The sequence below is a fragment of the Populus trichocarpa genome, chromosome 6, assembly GCF_000002775.5.
Source record: "Populus trichocarpa isolate Nisqually-1 chromosome 6, P.trichocarpa_v4.1, whole genome shotgun sequence".
NCBI classification, from domain to species: domain Eukaryota; kingdom Viridiplantae; phylum Streptophyta; class Magnoliopsida; order Malpighiales; family Salicaceae; genus Populus; species Populus trichocarpa.
The window spans coordinates 24425845-24449209 of NC_037290.2; the positions used below are offsets into that span (position 1 = coordinate 24425845).

The following is a 23365-nucleotide window of genomic DNA, read 5'->3' on the forward strand; positions in this document are numbered from 1 at the left end:
TGTTGCTGTGATGATATTACTATTGTTAATAATTATTTTAATAATTTCATCATGATAATTAGATATAAGAGAGTTATTCATGTTTGAGCAATTAAGTTTCAATAATAATATTATGATTCTTATTAATGAAACAAAATTTATAAGTATTTTTCCAAACAATTTTTTGTTGTCCTAAGCTCTTTTTAACAATGGATTTGCCCCTTGAGGTGTTTGGTCACAGGCTTGCGGTCTCAATATAGTATCAAGCCCACACCTTGATGTTTTTTTAGATCCAGACCACGCATCTAAGCCTTAAGTCAAGCCTATGCCCTAGTGTCATTAGACCTGACGCACGACCTGAGTCTAGTCTTGGGCATTGTTTAAGCCTAGATTTATGACACCTGTTCTTTTGAGATTTTTGACTGACCTAGACTTTTTAACTTGGATTCAAAATGCCAAGGGATTGTGTGCATCCTATTATTGGAGGGTTGGATATTGTTTTACTTATTGCATACAATACTAGAGACTTACTCAATAAGCCTATACTCCACTTACACTCCTAGGTGTATAAGAGTTCATAATTTTTTGATTCTCAACATGTACACATAACAATATTTTTTCTTACATAACATTTATTACATACCAAAACAAGAACAAATAACTTTGTTCTTGAGATTTAATGCTCTATCACCTATTTATTACATTATCTCTATAAAGATACCGACTTTAGCATATGAGAGTCCTAAAATCCATAAAAATAGACTGTTTTGCAGGTATTAGGGTTCTTATATCAAGCTACCACTTTCTTTAGCTATGAAGAATGGATCCAATAACAATAACACTTGATTAAACTCATTACCCAACCAACAAAAAAACCCTATTTTTAAGTATCTTGAATTTTAGAACATCATCAATTATAGATGTTGTAGTTAAATGATCACTTTATCCTTTATGGATACTTGTGGATTCAAGGACACAAGAAAAGAGACTTTATTTATTGTTCTAACCACGACAATAAACATTATTTATATATATTGTATTAGATGAAGATATATAACAGGTAAAAATCATGATAAAATATTCTAATTAAAAAGAGATGAAACATTAAGATCTACGCTTATTTTTGTACACTAATAAATGTTATAACTCGATTTTGACCGTCCATTTCAATCAAATTTAAAAAAAATAAAAAAATTTCATAAAAATGTGTTTTTTCAACACAATTTGGCTAATTTTCACCGTCCATTCTAATGATTTTAGTATGAAATTTTGATTTTTTTTCTTTTTATTTTATTAGCTCAACTGTAGCGACAGAATGGAACGAAGGCCAATCCATTAATGAATAATTTAGCAATACAGTATCATTTCTCTGTTTTTTTTGTTTTTTTGTTTTTTTAAATGTCTTCTCAACTTCTTAAGAATTCCTTTAGAAATCTGTAAGTATTTTTTTCGGCAACAAATAATTAACTACCGGCATGTTTTTTCATCCATAGTTCGTCCTTAAACGCAATTACCAATGGATGTTAATGATTTTATAAAAGTTCAAGGCTCATCTAGTAAAAACGGTGCTTCAATTCATGGTAATTTGTCCATCGATTGGGGCTCGAAATCATGCTAATAAATGGTATTTCCGAGTTCCCAAACAAGCCTTAGACCTTCCTTTTTTTTTCCCTTTTCTTCAGAAGCTTAAACAATCATTTTCATTCCAAGGTAATTGGAGGAGAAAAGGGTGCATTGAATCTACAAAAGGACATTCTAAAACTCACAATATTGGCTAAAAGACTAACAAAATCTTTTCCCATATCTCCCATACATTTGTTTACCATATCGAACAACAAGACTATAGAAGCTCAAGATTAGTACGGTGCACAAAGGCTCTCCCTTTAGCTCAATGGGTCCAAAAGGCTTAAAGCATTATCTTTGCGGAGTGCTAAAAAAGCAAGCAAAAAACCAGTCTAACTTTAGATGTGAGAGTTGATAGGGCACTCAAAAATATTTTTTTTTTCTTAAACTAGTTGCAAAATAATTCCAAGAACAAAGAGAGGGGGGTAGAAACGACAGTTTATGGGGGTAATAAAGGCCCAAAGGGGTCCAATGTAGATAGGCATTTGGATCTCATGGGCCATGCAAGGAGTCCCTGCTAAGAGCTACCCTCCCTCGCATGCCCTTAAATGGAATTTGCAGGAGAAATAATGGCCCCCCTTTGATGTTGATCCTTCCTCCTCCTCATCATTGTTACTAGTGTAGTGTCCTCAAGATTCGATTTAATATTATGTGCCTATGCTCATCAACAACACTATGCGGTCGGAATAAACCCTACCACCTACTTTCTTAAAAATCCCAACTACCCCTCTTCCATGTAATTATACACATATTGTCAAAACCAAGCATGTTGTTCAACTACATGCCATGAGCATCTATATATATATATATATATATATATATAAAGAAGAAGAAAATTATAAGAACATCGAACCTTTTAATTTTGTGGTTGACTTTTTAAGTTTTTATAATAATAGAGTGCATTAATAAAAAATTTATTTAGAAGATGAACCCTGAAAAATTAAAATATTATTTACAGAAAAGTAAAATGAATAAGTTACAAAGAAAAAAAAAAAAAAAAAAGAGAAACAAAAGAGGAGCGAAATTTCATGGTCCATTCATAAGTAAAAATAGTACCTTTTGGCTGAATATGGTGTTGAATAACTAATAATGAGTATAGGATAGTATAAATTTACAAAAGCTTCAAGAACAGAAACATTCCATTCTCCTCTCTTGCATTAAATTAAATCTTAAAACATGAGATTTGAAAAGAAGAAGAAGAAGAAGAGCTAGAACTCATAGTTTAATGACATGCATGCCGAGTTTTGTGATTGTAACGTGATTAATTAATCATTCTTGTTCTTAATTACAACTAATTAATTACTAGTTATTGAAAAGGGAATTTATATATATTTTTATCTAAAACATAATTAAAATGAGGGAGAGAGAATTAGGAGCATTTGACCATATTCAAGGTCGAGATTTGCTATTCACTAGTTGAATAAAATTAACAAGCTTCGTCTTCATTCATGGAGAAACTTCAAAGTCTTCCCCCCCCCTGTTCATACACACACACACACACACACTTGGGGGATGGGAAAAAAAGTAAAGGCCAATTTGAGGAAAAAAGACATGGCACAATAATGATTTCGGACACAACCCACTTTCACATAACAACAATACCAAAGAGCACAATCAAGAAAATCATGTTAAGTGATATATTTCGATAGCGATGGGAATTTTGATCGAAGCTGTGTTTCCATTCCTCTTAGTTTGGGATTTAACTAGATCCTAAAATTCTACTTTCGGCAAAAAATATGGGGTTCCATTGAATCATTTACTATTATACTTATATTTTAAGTCTTAACGGAAAATCAAATCTTTTCTGGATTTCTTCTTCGATTTTTTACAAGCATTTCTTTTTTTCCTGTTCATCGGGAGATCTGATGAGCGAGTCTTTGGATGCTATATATAGCGATGGATAATCCTCTTTCTTGTTTCGCCCTTTTCATGATCCGATAACTTGTGGATTCTGAACATAATTTTAGGAGAGGTAAAAATAGTTAAGTGTGTGTATATATTGAATAATGAATTTGGTTCTCTCCAAAATAATAATAATAAAAAAATTCAGTTTTGTTTTTTCCTTCCCTTTTATAATCTTGATGGTCTAGTATCTAAAAAGATAGTACTACAGTTGATTTTAATTTCCAGGTTAATTTGTTGTCACTGGGTAATTTTATGTCTGCTGCCATGTCTAGCAGCTGTCATATTCTGTGAGAATCGGACACACTAATTACCGATGCCATATATTATGGCAACATGTAGCTAAAGTCGAGAAATCTATAATGCTTACAACTTTTCCTCTGATAGTTTCCTTTATATTTGTGGGTCAGAGAACCTTCAGTCCCACCTGATTATGTATCACAATTAATCCATTTTAACTTTTTAAGGTTGATGAAAACTGTAATGGCTATCAAGAGCATCCATATTGCTTTAAGATCACTAGGAAGATTCGAAGGATATCACATCTGCTTGCCCATTTCAGGTTACCCACTTACTTGTTGGGAGAAAAAAAAGGTCATAATCTTTCGTGTTGCTTCCATGGCTTGTGGAAACACTAGTTTGCACAGAGAGCTCAGCTTGTGTAAAATTAAGCAATATCTCTAATATTAATTTAGACGGTACTAATTTGAGAGCCGAATTGGACATTGAAGTGTATACACCAGCCTGCCTGTAGTGGAATTATAAAATGAAGCAATATATTTAATAGGATTCTGAGGACTTCTGAATGTGCACATACAGGTTCTGATGAAAGGTGGTGGTCCTGCTGCTTGCTGCTACATTATGAAAATCAAGATTATAGCAGAAGTCACAAAAAAGAAAAAGAAAAGAGCTAGAGGCATCTGATCAGACCTCAAGAAAAGAAGAAATTAAGCTAATTCCTTGCACAGGAAATTCCAAATCCAAGAATATATATGTAAGGATTTCATTAGAAGTCATCAATTCCTCCTGTTGAAAGTCACCATGACATACATCCATCCCAAAACAAAGCCTAAAAATGAAGCATACAAAATTAAGGGCTACATCAGAGAAAAACTTCAGAGGGTTAAACAGTCTCATCATCTCAAACCCAGCCACGGAAAGAGCAAAACAAAGGTTAAGCGCAATCATATCATCACCTAAGCAAACAAGTGCCAAACAATCTAGCTACCACCTTCTTCATCCTTTTCCCTCTCTAAAAGTCATACCTAATCAGAGAAAAAATGTATTGTACAAGCTGTACATGATGATCGATCATATAGCTGAGGTCCCCCCAAAAAACAACACAATTACACCAACCTTCTTTCACTCTCAGACCCCTCCTTCCCCAGCTAGGCTTAATTTGGTTGGTGTCATCTTGACAAGGTAAGGGTTTCCCCCTCCTATGTAAATTAACCCTTTTAGTTTCTCCACTATTGGAGGATGATATGTCGACTTTGGCACCATCAGCATATTGTGTCTATTGGCATATACCACCCAAAAAACGCCTCAAAGGCTATAATTCTTCAATCAACATCCTCTATAAATCTAACTCAAAACAGGAAAAACTTCACGGTGATGGTGATGATGATGATGATTTCAACAACAGTACTGACCGATGATGATGATCATACGGTGCCGCTTCTTCATTCCTACAGTACCGTTCAATGTCTTCAGCTATTCTTTTAGCATCCATTGAAGCTCCTAATATTCCACGTTTAGTGAACCCCACTGCATATAGCCCACACTCTCCTCTCCATCCATTTGGAAATGGTCTTTTAGGAAACCCATCTTTCTCGAACATGTCTCCTTCCTGACAATTCAAAAAATAAAATAAAATTAAAAATTAAAGCCATATGCTCTTTTTCTTTAGCCTTTTGATCATCAACTTGGTGCAAAAATATTAACATATGTATCCTCAAGAATCAAGAAGCTTAGATAAGAAAGGAAACGAAGGGAAAAAAGAAGAAGAGTTACCTTTAGCCAAGATGGCACATTACTTTTGTAGCCTGTTGCTAAAATAATAGCATCAAAATTCTCCATCTTCCCATCAAGAAACTCAACGGTATGACGTTTTAGCTTCTTAATTCCTGGACATACCTAAAACAACAAAGGGAAATTCAGGAATTTTAGGGCAAGAATATAATTTCTTAGAGTCAATAAACAAATGGGAACTTGCTAGGAAGGGGAAAAAAGTGGGGTTACATCTTCTCTTTTTTTTCTTCAAAAAGATTAAAAATTGAAGAAAATAAATTAAAAGGGAGTTAGAATTACGCGACACAACCAATGAAATCAAGAAAAGCAAACGGTACGATTGTTTGGCACAGTAGGATCCATTTCAAAACATACATATGGTGCCAGAGAGTGCAAAATGAAAAGTGATGTGATACACACACACTATATGATACGTGATATAATTGTGAAAGTACCTTAACGTCTCCACTTTTGATCTTGGCCAGTGTCCCAACATCTAATACTGGGGTCTTCCCGGACAAGTTCTTGAGTTCGAGGGGACCCAATTCCGGCCGGTCCAATCCCAATCGTGCCGTATCACCGAGCATTAGCCTCGACACTATCAGCAGGAACCGGTCGACAAGGCGCATGGGCAGCCACTTGAGCAACCACATGGACAACCCGAAAGTTGATTTGCCTAGCATCTCTCGAGGCAGAACATGCACCTTCATTCAAAACAAAAACCATCCCTCAAAAAATTAAAAGAGAAGTTATTACTACCACAACTCAAAAGGCTTAAAGAATGACTAAAAAAGAGCTTGAGTTGATCTTGGTGAGCCCCCTCTAGTTGCCCTAGTGGTGTGTAAATATGGGCTAATTCATGCCAGGCCATAACTGAACATGCATGCCTAGAGGTCTTTACAGAGAAAAATAAAATTAATCATAGGAGCATAAAAAAGGGAGATGTATGATTATGACAATATATGTAAGATCCTACGACTCTGACCAATGTTGCGCATGCTTGGGAATCCCAAGAAAGTGAAAGATCAATTTTTTTTTGTATTTAAATCTACATATCCCTATTTTTTTCTTCTTTGATCATGTTACAAAAAAAAAAAAAACAAGAAGAAAGCTGTTGGAACTTGAAGTCACTATGCACACCCAGCCAATTGGAAATTGTCCTAAAACTCCTATGAGCCTCAAATACATGCCATGATAGCAAAAGTTTTGAATGGGTTTTATTTTATAAATTAAAAAAAAAACATTTTGCAAACATTTCCAAAACCAGGGATTTGAATGTTCGAATTGAATTTTCCAAAAAGAAAAGAAAAGAAAAACAGTGTATCTTATTGTTGAATAAAAACTAGCTTTTCTCCCCATCAGGACTTTAGAATAGAAATTCTCCGAAGGCTCCACGAAGGAAAAACCAGTCCTTTTTCCTCATCAAAAACATGCGGAATTAATTGGAGTACTGAGCAAAGGCTTAAAAATCAACCTTTTAACGGTTTAATTTTTGCTATAAGGTTGTAGAGAGAGGGGGGGGGGGGGGGGGGGACGATGCTTGATTAAGATGAGTATACTTACTGTATCTCTAACAACAAGTGAAGGCTTAGCGCTATAATTGCAGAGATCCAAACAAACTTCCATTCCTGAATTCCCACACCCCACCACCAAAACCTTTTTGCTTTTAAACTCCTCTCCACTTTTGTAATGACTTGTATGCCGAATATCCCCTCCAAATTCTCCCATTCCATCAATCTCTGGCACCACTGCCTCCGCATTCTCTCCGGTCGCCGCCACCAACCACCGGCACATGTACTCAGTCTCCTCTAACTTTTTCCCAACAGTCTTCACGCGCCAAAACCCGATAGCTTTATCATATTCGGCATGTGACACAGTCTCATTGAACCGTGGTCTAATCTCAAACTTGCGTGCATACGTCTCTAAATAATGAATAAATTGTTGCTTAGTAGGGTAAGTTGGAAATTCACTAGGGAACCCCATGAGAGGAAGCTCACAGAATTGTTTCGGTAAGTGAAGGCGTAGGCGATCATAAGTCTTTAACTGCCACAAAGATGCTATACAACTAGATCTCTCTAGTACCATACTTGGGAAACCTTTTTCTTTGAGACAAGCTGCCACGGCAAGGCCAGAAGGACCAGCGCCAACAATAACTGGACCAGGGACAAAAACACGACGTGAAGATTTATTCATGATTTTGTCAAAAAGAGGATCATGAGCTTGTTTGCCCTCTATTTCTCTCAAGCAGTCCATGAACAGTGCAAGAAACTTAGTAAAATATACGAGTGTGGTTGAAGAAAAAAAAAGGGTAATCAACACACTGATTAACTGTATTAGCTATAACTAATACAAGTCAAAGCTGGTTTGGTTGTTGAGCTCAGGAGAAAGGGCAAAATGAAGAGAAACCATTAGGCAATAAAACGTGTAATTGCTTGTTGATTGAGGAGAGAGTAAGTGGGGGACTTAGTTGAAAGATTAAGCCGAGATTTAGTGATGAATTTCTCTCTTATCTAAAGGGAGAGTAGGCTTTGTGAGGGTCTTGTGAGGGGATTCCTTAAATATTGGAGTGGATTAAGAGGACTTATCCACTTATGAGAATAGGTTTTCGTTTTGTTTTTTTGAAAATCTTTGTGTTGTGTGGTGTTGTTCAATGGTGGTTAAATCCGGAAGATGAGCAATGAACTACGGGGCAAAATCAGCATTCAGCAATGAATGTGAGGGAGAAAGAGAGAATGGGGGGGGGGGGGGGGGGTGGGAGAGGGAGGGAGAGAGAGAGAGAGTGTGAGAGAGATGGTGATATGTCTATATATATTCCTTTCGTTCATAGAATTACAACTTAAATATGAGAAAGGGCTTGAGTGGTAAAGTGTGGTTATACTAGTGGAGATATATTTATATGCATCGACTATAGAGTACGAAATATTTAATTAACATTTACCAACACAATATACATAGGGCTTTAGCTATGCTTCAAGCCATATAAGAATGATCTTTTTATATGTGTGAGTGAACTTAAAATAGAGATCCATCGACGTCACTCCACTTGTCACAGGAGAGAATGGGAGATCTTATTGGGTATGGATTAGTAAAACACAAGTGAAGATCCTTGAAGCACTTCACTTCCTTGACAAATCTTAAAGTCTTAAACTACTAGTCACGATAATATACTAGGATTAGTTTAATTAATTAAGAGCCACTAATCTAGAAGGTTACTCCTCCTAGCTAGCTGGCTATAGGCACTGTGATTTCCATGTTGAATTTAGCTATGCTGTAGATGGAGGTGATGTAATTCTGTGGGTTGGCAATGGGTTGGACCAAGGACCAACTTGGGCTTTGTGTGGAGTATGAATTGTAACCAAGATGTCTTCCACGATGAACCATGAGGCAAAGGTGTAATCATGGGCGGACATGTAGGGCTGCCTGAGGCCAGCAAAAAGTGAAAAACATACTGAAGTGAAAATCTAAGATTTCCATTCATGTGTGTTTGATTCGAGTAATTATGATGTGCCTCAAATCTCAAGTGGACGTACTCATAGTATCAGAATTTCCATCGAGAAAAAGTCATTCATTAGAAAATCAACTATCTCAACTTTGAATTGACTTCAGATTATATATAATCGGAGCAACATTTCTGATGATATTGTGTTGGTCAAGCTACCTGCTGGTACGTATACAACCGTGAAACTACATACACAATTACCTCTAAGCTATAGCCATATGCCTGCCTTGTGAGAACGATGTTGGCAGATACTATTCTGTATATCTAGCTTTTATGGCTCGTGAGAACGATGTTGGCAGATACTATTCTGTATATCTAGCTTTTATGGCTCCATACTACTACGATATCGAGTAAAATAATCCTTGATCGAACCATAGATTTTGTTAATAAATGGATTTGCTCTGAGAAAAATTGAGAGAGATAAATTCTAATTTATCAAAAATGATTTAATTGCATGTTTGATGAGTCAACTCAATAACTCGTCGGTTCGATACTTAACTCGGGTGAAGTTAATGAATTTGTTTTTTAAAAAAACACTCAAAGGTTAGGTTAACCTTTTAAAATCTGAATCTTGAGCTGGGTTTATCATGTGTTTAATCTTATATTGTTATTAATAAAAAAATATCCCAAGATATAATAAAAATAAGATTAATTTAACTTCTTAGTGGTAGTGGTAACAGCACTATTATGCTTATAATAACAAGATAAAAAAAAATAGTGTTATTATTATTGTTAATATTATTTGTATTAAGGATTTGACGAAGGTCATGAATATGTGGCAGCACCACGCCCAAATAAACCACCAAATCAGCCCGTTGCTTCATTGTTAATTTAATTAATTGAAGATCGTGTGATCAAAAGAAATAAACAACGAAAGTTTCCTTTTTCGTACCAACGTGACTAATTAATGTTTTTTTTATATATATAAACAAATTATGGGTGCTAAAGTTTTTTTTATATATATATATATATATGGGTGTGTGAAAAGGTAGGTAAGCAAACCTAAATTTTTCAAGTAGAAATATCACGCTCATATTGCATTGCTTTTATATTTGAAAAAATTCCCACCATATCTGTACTATATATTTTATATTTTATGGGTTCTAAAGATAACATAACTATTCATTAATGCATATTGAACTTGTACCAAACTAATCCCAATGTCATCTTAGCAGCTTGAATTTGAAATTCATTTTGAAAGTTCATGTTTATATTAATTTTATTAGAATGATGATGGAAAAAGAAATTGAATCGAGTGGTAGCGCTCCACTTATATATTAGAATATTTTAATTATTGAATTTTCTAAAAAAAATTCTGAAATTAAAAGTGATGTTTTTCTATCCTAAATAGTCATTTGTATATATTTACTTATTGCGTGTTTGATGTTGTGATGCATAATACTTTTTAAAAGTAGTATTTATTTGAAAATATATTAAAATGATTTTTTTTTAATTTGTTTTTTATTTTTAACACTAACATTTTAAAATCATCAAAAAAATAATAATAAAACATTAATTTAGTGTATTTTCAAAGTAAGTTTACCTATAGAAAATCATTCAAAAACATAAATTACAGTAGTTCCAAACAGGTAATTACGAGCAAAGAGTGTGTTAATTAATTAATAGCAATATAGGTTTAAATATAACCTAACAAATTGATAAGCGGAGGTAAATCAAGGTTCAATATATACTTATAGGCATGTTGATTACACGCTAATTAGCCTACCCTCTAATTTCTAGCCATGTTGGATGTTCCTTTGGTGCAAACAGCATCACTGTTGAAACTTGTAAGGTTCAAACTTTAAAGTACAATTATTAAGAACTAATAATTTCCTGATCTGATTGCAGAAAGCAAACTGAGCACAGATGTGTAACCACTAGCTGGGTTTCAACTTGGTCAGAGGAAATATCAATGAGAGGAGCTACACGCAAATGGGTGGCAGCCTTGGGACGGATGGAGGGCCACCACCCCCGGAGACATGACAATGTAGGTGGTTATTTAACTACCTCCCCCCCGGCCCCCCCCCCTCTCCCCCCTTCTCTCCCCCTCTCAGATGTTGATTTCTTGATCCCCAGTGAAATTGATCATGCATATATATATATTGAAAGAGAATTCATTCCATGCTGTTCCATCTCCTTTCTTTCTGGAAACAATGGAATATTATTAACTAGTCATAATATTAGCTAGGAATCATGGAATTGTGCTTTCTATGAATGATTCTACTGATCTTTTTTTATTTATCAGCCACTTGGTATATAGTTTATGGTATACATATTCTATATCATCATTAACTTTAAATTTCAATGATTAACTGTACGTCTAATAAATCTTGGTCATTCCATCGAAACAGAAATCTCATTAATATGTTTTTGTTAAGGAATAATAATAAAATTATTATTAAAGTAATTAAATTCTCGAGTTAAAATAATTCTTTATATCATATTAAATTTTTAATAGTAAAATGATTAGGAATTAAAAAAATTATTCGAAAAAGTATGTTATAAAGTAATGGAATGTTAGTACTTTCGAGGCTAACAATAATATTAATTGGGTCACAAGCTGGAAACAAATCCCAAAATACTTTATTTAATTAAAAATCTGAGAATATGATCTTGAACCTAAAGCCACACGAGATTTTCAAGGACCAAAGATTTCTTCGCCGGTGAGAAATTTTCCACACGAAGAATTAAAGAGTGAAAGTGGATTAAAAACAAGGGGAGGTCTTTCTTTCTCCCTCCAATCCTAACCGCATAGCTATTATGAGTTATTCATTAGTTCATCATATTATAAAGGGATTTGCCTTTGAATTTTTATTTAACTAGAATATCTGAACTAGAATATAGATAAAAATATGTTTGATTAAGTTAATAAAAACTAAAATATAAAATAAATTTATTTTTGAGATAATTTGTTTTTAAACCGCAGGAATTTAAATATGAGATAAGTCGTGAAGAGCAAACTCAATTATAATTCAAACTAGACTTCTAAAGTTATATATATAAACTTCTAAAGTTATGTAGAAAAAATCACTTAATGTGTTAAGCAAATCATTTACTTTGTTGTTAAAATATTATGTGCTCTATCATTAAAAAAACATAAATTCTCATATTCAATTCATGGTGTTATATAGATTAGTGTTCAAATGCTCTAACCATACATATCTAAATTAATGTATTAAGAATATTTATTTTTGCAACCTCCCTAAAATGATATAGAAAATAAATTTATTTATGATCTGAGCTAATATTATTAAATTTCATTATTGTCTCGGGATAGAAAAGATATCGATATTAAAAACAAAGAGAACATATCCCATTTGTACCTCTAGTTTTAAAAATATAGAAATTTACACTTAAATTGTATCATAAACAAATTTATTTTTAAATCTTTATCTCATCTTTTTAATAAAATACATTTTTATTTTCATTATTCATCTATCAAGAAATTATCAAATACCTAACAAAAATAGCCCATTTGGGCTTAAGTAAGAAATCCTTAGAAAATCACCTCTCACTTTATAAAAAGGTCCAAATCATTATTTAAGGTAGGCTCGCTAATAACTAGTAACTTGAAATATCTTTTATAATCTCTCTTTTGTTCCCCTTTTATTTCTTATTATTTGCCATTTATTTGAAATATATTGACTCAGTGTTTGAGTGATGTTTTGAAGAACACTCTAAGATCATCGAAATCTTCATCCATTTTGTATATTTAACCACTTGACCGATCCGTAAACTATTATGACCTACCTATATTTTTTGTTTTGTCTAACCTTTTTGGCTAACAAGATTATTACTCCAATAAATAAGAGAAACTAAGATCACTTTTCCCCATTATTAGCAATCCAATCGAAGTTGAATGTTCATTATGTATATACTCAACCAATCCCTAATATTAATATTTAAATAATATATATGATTAATTATATATTAATTCACGTTTTTTTTTAGCGACCATTTAGCATCGGTAGTCCAACCGCGCTGATAAAAAAAGTGAAGATTTAGAAAAAAAAAATATTAAAATATGAAAAAAGAGGGAGCTTTTTGTTAGTTATTTAGTAATGAAGGTTAAAGTTTGAAATTTTTAAAAACTATAGGGTTATTTAAACTATAAGAGTAGAAATAGAGCGTTGATGAATTTGTAAGGACTAAAATGTAGTTGATCCAAATTTAAATTGTTCTGTTTTTTTTTAATTCTATATTTATTCGTATACAAGAACGTTTTAGATAGATTATCATTCACGATATCTCTTCCCTTTTGAATTGCAACATATATAGCTTTACATTGCTTAATTACAAATCTAAATGTATCTTGAAATTCAAATTGGGGGGGCTATCTTTTTTTCTAATTTTGCATTTTAAATTTGTATTTCTATTTATTAATTACTTAAATTTATGGCTGGGAAAATAAAATTAGAATTTAAAATGAAAAATCAAAAAAAAAAAAGATAGCCTAAATATATGAAATAAAAAAATAACATGGGATCTACACCAATCTTTTCTATATTTAGCTTTGGAAATTGGAAAATTGATATTTAGGTTGTTACTTTCAAGATTGAATTAACTCAAAAAATTCCCACCTTTTTTTTTATTTCATAAAAAAAATAATTTCTTTGATTTCATTAAAACATTTTCTGTGTTAGATTTATATATAAACGTGGCCTGACTTGCTTGTACCCTCCATGAATCTGCCAATTATTTGGATTTCTTCTTTGAATTGGTTTTTTTTTCTTTCTTGGTTACATCTTTGACTGAATTTTAGTACATGGAAGGAAGCAAAAAACAATTTTATAACTGTATCGAATTGGAACAGAGACGGCTGTCAAAATCTCGAGGAATTTTTTGTCCTTTCGTAATGCTTAAGCATGAGCATACAGATATAGGCAATGTACTGGATCATTTGTGTTAATTAATTGTAGGCTTGAATTTTATTTCATTTATGGTGGATATGATCTAGTGGTTTATCTGAGTTTGCACATCCATGCACGTAATAATTAAGAGAATGGAGTTTTGACAGCGACCTATTAATAATTAATTTCAAACCATAATTAATGTGGATATTACTTCAAACCATAATTAATGATGATATACTGGTCATGAACAAAAATAGTCCATTAAAAACACTCTTGTCGTAATTTATAGTTTGTCAATAAGTCCGTCAGCAATAAATATACTGATAAATTTATAGATAGATATAGTGTGCTAAAAATAAAATTTACCTGTTTTATTTCGTCAGTATTTTCATTGGTAAATTTAACATATCACCGACAGAAAAACCGTATGTAATGCTATCACTGTTTTTATTTGTCTGTCGGTATATTCATCAGTAAATATAGCATATCTCCAATAGAATATCATCTGTAATTCTTTTGGCGAGTTAACAGTAGCAATGATATTTGCAGTAATTTTTTTCCAACTCCCTCTGAAATATACCAACAGAGTTGTTCCGTCAGTAACCCCGTCAGTAATACTTTAAAATATTTTTTTAAAAAATATATATACATATTGAACATAAGTACAAAAATAATTAAAATAAATTAAAAATCAAATATTTATTATAAATTTAAACATTTGCATGTTCAAATAAAATAAATTTAAAATAAAGACAACGCTGGAGGGGAAGTAAGAGGAGGTTGGTCGTCCCAGGACCCGTGGGGCCTATTAGGGGGTGCACATGTAACATCCATATGTGATCTCATCTTTATTACCAATCGACAGAGTTCTTTATAATTAGTAGTGAGTTGCTCATATTTTTCATTAAGATGGGTCGTCCGAGTCTATACTCGTTGGTCTAACATTGCTGTGAACTTTGGAGTTTAAGTGCTCGAAATCGATTACGAGCATCCAACGGTCGAAATAGTATGGGTCGTTAGCAAATTCTCGATCGTAGTATTAGAGAGTCCTTACACTTTATTTCTATCGGGTCCATCAGACCATCCTGTTTCCAATCACAAACTTGGATCGAGATCCAGAGGGGTTAAAGAATCCTCCCTGTATCTCTCATTCAATTGGCTGTTATATATATATCCTGGAAAGAAAAAATAAATTTATCAAACTCAAGGAAATAATAACTTAAGAAAACAATGATTGAAAACCAACATACCACAAATTGTTGAGCTTGATTATCCACGAACTACTACACCTTTTTAGGTGGTCATCACTCCGCACATGCATTTCAACAAAAAGCTTCATCGAGCATGACTTGCATCCAAGAACCGTAGCTTGCAAGATAAAAATATTGTCAGTTAAATATATTTATAAAAAACAACTAATAAAAAAAATCCTAACATTCGCTTTGCATGTGAAATGAACGGAATGGAGCCGTCGATGTGCGTGTTAACGGAATCGCGAACACCTCGGTTCTGATTTCGCACATTAAACTATGACTGTTGCATGAAACGCGCGGACGCCATGTGCTAAATGTATTCCGCCCATACAACATCTAAGACGTATGATGGTTTGAAATCCTTCTAAACTACCATGTCATTCCAGCCTGAAAGCTCTCTTTCTTTCGCATATTTTTTTACTTTCTTTTGTGCCTCGTACAAAAAATCACACAACCAATATGGGACAAATTAATTATCTATTAGTAAATAAAAAATAAATTTTAATATTTGGAATAAAAAAATTATCCTGAATTCAATCTTACCTAATTGCAATGTGATTCTCTCAAACCCTCCTCGCAACATTATCATCAATTCTTTCCCATTAAATCTTCCCTTGAAGTTAAAATTTATATAAAAAAATCTGTAATTTCAATAAACAAATCAAATTAACATTAAAAAAGTATTTAAGTTAATACTAACCTTGAACCTTGAAAACCATACATCGATCTGCGGTTTCTATTTGGAATGTTTGGAAACCCGACTCAATTGAAACAATGAAATTTTCATCAACAATTTAAAGGCCAATATTATTGTTCTCGTAGCCTCAATATTTATAAACCTAAAATTACATTCATTAAATGAAATCACTTTTTTAAAAATTATTAAATAGGTCATTGTGAAAGCAAAACAAACTTACATTGAAATTCCATCTTTCCATTGGGCCTTATACTTGCGGGTAAATGGATCACTTTATGAAGGGACCCCCTCAACGTTGCTACATCGCCCTTGACAAGCCCGCGTCATGAGTCGATGCTTGTACCTCAAGTGCTTGTTCTTGGTTGGTACCTAATGACTTGTGGTCGTCAATATCACTGCTAGAAGAACTAGCAGCAATCGCGTACTCGCGATGTGCAATAGACTTTCTCTTAGGCATCTATACAAATTAGAGAATAAAAAAATTAAACGATTCCTATTTTTTAAAAAACTTTGGCAGCTTCTCCCCTATATGGAAGACTATCCAAAATTTTTAAACATGCAAACACAACATATATGCCACAAACCGGTTGATTTTATTCAATTTCTTATAACAATTTAGCATAAGTTAACTTCGTAGAAAATTTTCATTTTCTATGTGATAATATTTTTAATCCTAAATTTACAAAAAAATATTCTAAATTTATAAAAATTCAAAATAAAAATTAAAATTAATCCTACACATTTAATTGAAATTGAACAACAAAATTAAAAAAATAACAACCAAAATACAAAATAATTATTTCTAAGTGATAATATTTTAATTCTAAATTTACAAAAAAATATTCTAAATGGAATAAATACAATATAATAATTAAAATTAATCCTACATATTTAATTGAAATTAAACACAATAATGCAAAAATTATTTCAATAACAACTAAAATTCAACACATTTATTAATTCATAAAATTATTAAGAACACAAAATTGAACAAAAATAGTGAAAAAAATAATGAAAAACAAAACAAGAAAAGGGAATGAAAAATTCTTACCTTAATGGCGTGCTTAATTTTGGCTAATAATTAAAAAAATAAAAAGAAAAGAAAGAAAAGAAAAGAAAAGAAAAGAGATTGTTAATAAACCAAAAATAAAAAGAAAAATAAGAAGAAAAATAAAGAAAGACAACATACTTAAGCATGAGAAGAGAAGATAATGCTCGATTTTGGTTGAGAATGAGAGAGAGAGAGAGAGAGAAACGAAACTGTGAGAGAAAAAGAAAGAAGAAGATGGAGCCCCGTCTATTCTAATTCAAGTCTTTTAATTTAGTTTTACCAACGAAATTATGAAGAAAATATTAAATATTAATATTTTAATATTTTCATCAGTGATTTTTTTTTTGTAAATTCAAATTAAAATTTAATGGTCTTGGTATCTGAACAATTTTTAGCGATAGAATCATATAAGAAAAATTAAATATTAATATTTTTAATATTTTCATCAGTAATTTCATCTGTAAAGTCAAATTAAAATTTTTAACTTGCATGAAAATTTTCAGAAAGCCCTTTAAATATTCTGTCGGTGATGCCGTTGAGAAAAAAATAAAGAGTCAAAAGAACATTAATTATCAGCGCATTGAGAAGTAAATAGTTTTCATAATCACTGGAATATACTAACGGATACATTCCATCGGTATACCTATATGTAATGAACACCATGAATAGTGTCAAGAAGAAGGGGAACAGTTCTCATAGTCACTATAATATACTGACGGACACATTCTGTTGATATACCCGTATGTAATTTATAGTCTATCGATATTTTCATCGATGTAAAACAATGTCTAATGCCAAATTGTATTTGTATTCCCTATCTATCCATCTTGCAAATACTTAAATTTATAATTGCACACACAACACAATAACACCAGTTCACACCACAATAATAAATTAACATCATTGTAATTATATTGAAGTGAATTTGTTTCATCAATATTACATTATAGTTTATGACATTACACATTCGTGTTGTTCAAATTAATGAAAATTATGTTCTTCCTCGTCAATTGACTCGTCCTCATCTCCATCACAATCTTTCACGTTGATTTCATCATTATCATCTTCATCGACTTGTGTATGTCCGCTGGAGCTCAAAACATCATTCAACTCCTCAGTCAACATCAAAAAAATATTCTCATTGAAAGACATCATCTCTGACAGTTAATTCATCGTTGATATTACTCCATCCACTGCAGCATGTGATTGATGCTATGTCATGTGCTTAGAAGTCTTTAGTGATATGAATAACCTCTGCAGTCTAGGTGTAATTGGGAAGTATCTAAGTTTTCTGTATGCGAAAAGAGTCTTTCCCCTGCCAGTTTTGAGTTTATAATGAAAATACGCACATGTTCTGCACTCAATCAACTTTGTATTTTAAAAGTAGTACATCATGTAGAAGTTTGAAAACATGTCAATTTTCTGGTATCATAGACTGAGGGGTAACATCATGGATGTAAAGCCTAGGAGTTCTATTTCGGTCTGTTCTTTTCAAGTAAAATGCTTCTCGCCTATTCGACAATTCTGTCATAACCAGCCTCACTCAACCCATAATTTGACTCGATGGTGAACATTAATGCAATAGTCGATAATTTATTGTAATTTGTGCAATCATTCATATCCCATAATGGTTCATTAAAATCTTTTAAAAGATCAAAAAAACTGGTCGCGTCTACATTAGGTTCTTCATCTATGATTATATATTGACCAACATGACCCCCTGATTCATTTCTATCGCATCCATAACCGTATTTCTATAAGGATTACTATTGTCATCTACAACTCCATGCACATTACTAGAACTAGAAGTTGAATCAATTATCCTTCCTATCATGGTATCATGAGGAACATATGGTTCTCCATGTGCATACCAACACATGTATTTCTCCATGAACTCTTTTTTGTAGATGATGCTTCGTTACAACATCTGGATCAATAAACTTTTTATTTTTACACTTCTCGCATGAACATTTAATATCCCCTCAACAAATTTGTATAAGAAAAAACTATAAAACAAGTAAATACCCAAACAAAATATATTTACTACAAAAATATGCAAAAAAATAACATTTTAAAATTGAGTTTAAATAAAAAAAAAAGGGATAGATTTGCTTACTTAAAATAGAGAATCCTCAATCAAATATGAATCAGAACACAAATGTTGACCAACTTAGAGTTGTAGTTGCCAAATTTGTTATGGAAGGTTGAATTATGTTAAGATTAGGGGGGAGGGGGTGACTATTTGTTATAGAAAAAAAATGCATAAAGAAGAGTGAGAAATGAGGGAAGGGAGAGAAGGGTCAATTGTCAAGTCATAAATTAAATATTACCAACAACATGATCAATAGAATTATTCCTTTAGTAACTCCGTCGATCATTCTGTTGGTAAAAATATTACGTCACCGTATCATTTGTCTTTTTGAAATTCCATTGTAATACCCTCCATCACTCCTTTGGTATATACTGAGGAAAGTTTTCCATCGGCATATTTACAGACATTCTTTACCGTCAAGTTAATTTCATTGGTAATGTCGTCTGTAAAAATTACATGTCATCGTACCGTTTAACTTTTTTATTCCTTATTTACCACCACAATTCTCACGGTATATATCGAGAGAATTTTCATGTCTGTGTTTACCGATGGATGCAAGGATGGAAAATTCTGGCAGTAAAGGTCATCGCAATAAACCGATAAAAAAATTTTGTTGGTGTTTCCATTTGTATTTACCAATTTTTGATGGTATTTTTAACATATTTCTTAAGCATGTTTATTAAAACTGATCCAAGGATCAACCCGACACGAGATCAAGTTAAGAGATGGAAGAGTTAATCTGGGTCAATAAAAAATATGTTGCTTTTTAAAAGTTATATCGGGTTTTCATCGGGGTTGATCGAGTTGTGAATTGACCTTTCGAGTCGATAGAGTCAAACCATGTCAACTTTGGGTTGAATTTTTTACACACGGATCGAGTCAGGGGACATGTTGATTGGGTTTAGGATCAACTTGCCGCGTCAATCGAGTTTAATAATAAATGTATTTTCTCCATTTAAAAAAAAAGTGTTAGGTTTGGTAATTGAATATTTTGGAGCTAGGCCTATAAATGTCCCATTCATGAAAGATGCTTCTAAAGTTTTCTAAGCCACAAGGACACATGTATGGAGTTAAGAGGTAGCAAATATAAATCTTGATTTAAGACTCCTTGATTATTCGTTGAGAGCCATATATTCTTTAGAGGCTAGGAGACTTATGCTTTTTGTCCCCGCGTGATCAATAATTCAAAATCGCGACATTTATGCCTTCAATAATTAAATGTCATCTGATTTGAGGGTATTATTTTTATTGTTTTTTTGCTTGATCACAATGCAAATGTCTCGAACTGTATGTGAAAGCTTGAATCAATTTATTGGCGTAAATCAAACATAAATTAAATAGCTAAACAACTAATTAAAAATCTAATCAATCTACACAAAAGAACAGCCTGCAAAGCATTCTTTATATTGTAATTAAGGGTTCATTGCATGTAACTTGTGAGTGAAGAATTTTTTTTTAAAAAAAAAATCAATAAAAAAAACATAGGAGATCAAAGGGGAAAAAGGTATACAAAATTAATGGAGCATAAACGAAGTAAAAAATATAAATGAGCCGAAAGCTTAAAGTTGATCGCATACAAATGAATAAGTGTGTGTGTGTGTGTATTGTAACAAATTATATTAACGAAAAGAATGGTGAAAATAATAATAAAAAAAATTACTTTAAGGTTGGTGGTGGGAAAATGCCTATTCATTCTCCCTAGTCTATTGAAGATTAGGTACTGCTTGGCAATGTTGTAGTTTTTTTTTTTTTTTAAATATGATTGTTTTGAAAAAATATTAAATTAATTTTTAAATATTTTTTATAATTTTTATATACTGATATTAAAAATAAAATATATTTTTAAATAATATTTTTCTTTTAAAAAAAACACCATACATTGAATCATGCACGAAACAAACAATATATATATATATATATATATATACACACACACACTTTAAGGTTGGTGGTGGGAAAATGCCTCTTCATTCTCCCTACTACATCGAAGATTAGGTACAGTTCGGCAATGTTGTATTTTTTTTAGATTTTTTTCTTTTAAAAAATATGATTGTTTTGAAAAAATATTAAATTAAATTTATAATATTTTTTTAATTTTTATATGCTAATATTAAAAATAAAAAAATATTTTAATATATTTTTAAATAATATTTTTTTAAAAAAACACCGTGTATCACATTTAAATTACAAATCATGCACGAAATAAACAAACAATTAAAAAAAAAAAAAAGGAAAAGTTAGGTTAGATTATAGAGTACCTAGCTAGCTAGCCTTGTTTTTTTGCTAGGAAAAAGTGGTCGATCAAAAAGTTCGTGCTGGATCAGATTAAAATTGCTAAAAATAGTAACCGTTCTTGAGTCCCTCTCAAATGGGAACTAGAATTGCAGGCTAACCTAGCTTAGCCTACCAATACTAAGAGCCTACCTATATTGTGGCTGGAAATAAATATAAACACAGAGATGGTCAGAGAGAGAGAGAGAGAGAGAGAGAATGAAAAGAAAGATGGGGACCATTTTGTATTTATTTAAAATTGATGGGGACTGGTGAAAAGGAGCTTTTCGGTAAAGCCCAAACCAGCCATTGTTTTGGGCTTTCTTAGCCTAGGGGACTCTCTTCTACCGAAGACCTAACCATGTGGGCCTCCTACTTGTCCCCCCTACTGTGGCCCTCCGTACGGTATGGGAAGCGCGTCTTTTACCTGCTTAAAGCGCTTTAGGGAATAGTGTTCGATTCAAGGATCACTATTTAATTTGACTTGATAGATAGATATATACTGATGAGCCGGTTTTAATAAATTTTTTTTTTACGTATTTATATTATTTGATAAATAGTTGATAGTATTTAGATAATAAGTATTTAAAATTTAAACTTGATTAACAGAATATAAATATCTATCTTTTTATTTAATGAGTTATGAATAAGATATGAATATAGTAAAAAATTTATATGCGAGTAACCGCTATCATTTCTAATTTAATTTAATGTTTTTTTTAATTGAAAAACACTTACAATCATGTTATGAAATACAAATTTACACGACTCTATTTTGGATTGGTTGTGTATATCAATTTTATTATTCTTTAAAAATAGATTACAAAACTATGATAAAATTAATATCCATGTTATTTTAGTAACTTGAGAACTCCATATTCATACTAAAAATAACTAAAGAGCTTTATTAGAAAATACAAAAATACACTCTAATCACTTCATAATTTAAATAAAGTCATTGATTCATATTTATATTTTAGGGCTACTCTTTAATTTATTCTTGAATTTTTACATCAAATTTCACCTTTAAACTATGGCGAAGATCATGATGATTTTATACTATGATTTTTTTAATAAATATAAAATATTATTTAAAAATATTTGAATAATTACAATCCAAGTAATCTTTTGTCCAATTAATACTTAATATTTCAAGATATTTTTTTTTATTTAATGATAAAAGATATTTTTGAACCAGTATGCATGTCAACTTAAATAAAGTTTTTTTTCTAGACGATCATAATGATTGTTATAGTATATAGCTAATAAGCAGATGCCAGAGCAAAGTGAGAGGGAGCGAAGCGTATCGAGCAAAGAGCATTATTGAAAATTACTAATACCTCTTGTACATCTAGGGTTTTCTATGAACATATATTATGTAATCTAATTTGATATATAGTGAAATACAACTCTTCACTCTTATGGAAGTATATATACTATTGAAACCATGTTAAATATATGTGCTTTTTCTTGTTGTCTTTCTTTTGCGAGTTTCATCATCCTTATGTTGCATGTTTCACAACAATGATGTATTCCTTACATCAACTTGATGTATCTATTGAAATTGAATGTTAAAACTTATGTTGAATGTAGACAATACCACAAAAAGTGGGGTAGCTAACCTTATTCTGAAAATGATCCAAAAAATGTTAAAAATTATGAAGTCATGGACAGGAAGTGAACACACAAATATAACACATGGAGGTAAGTACATCCACCTTTTGTACCACTTTTTCAATGTGTTTACTCGTAAGTTCTTAATTAATTTGTGTGGTTTAGCATTTCTCTTTTAGAATAGGTTAGAGAAACTAACTTTTATAGTGTTCCCATATTTATTAAACCCGGACTAGCATAACAGATCGATCCAGGACCCGATCGATTTGGTAGCTAGACTGATCCGAGTAAGTCAAAAGATCGGGATGAGCAAAAACTTGGCAAAACTCGGTTGACCCGCCGGGTTGACCTGTGACCCGGGCGACCTGGCAAAACTCGGTTGAAACCTGATTTTGTTTTTCAAAGGTGTTTTTTCTCCTAGTCAAATACGCCCCCTTTTTATATTTTTTAGTTGATTATTAACCATTTTCAAAGTTCACTATATAAATACTAGAAGAATGTTTTATTTTTTTAATGTGAGA

At 31.9% G+C, this 23365-nt stretch overlaps 1 protein-coding gene across 1 annotated transcript; it reads right to left on the bottom strand.

The window, feature by feature from the left end:
* Positions 1-4476: 4476 nt before the first annotated feature.
* LOC7495723 (indole-3-pyruvate monooxygenase YUCCA6) lies at positions 4477-8441 on the bottom strand. Its single transcript, XM_002309535.4, has 4 exons — positions 7078-8441; positions 5970-6218; positions 5518-5640; positions 4477-5353 (listed from the first exon to the last, which is right to left on the bottom strand). The coding sequence occupies exons 1-4, from the start codon at positions 7765-7767 to the stop codon at positions 5111-5113; spliced, it is 1305 nt and encodes a 434-aa protein (XP_002309571.2). The 5' UTR covers positions 7768-8441; the 3' UTR covers positions 4477-5110.
* Positions 8442-23365: the final 14924 nt, after the last annotated feature.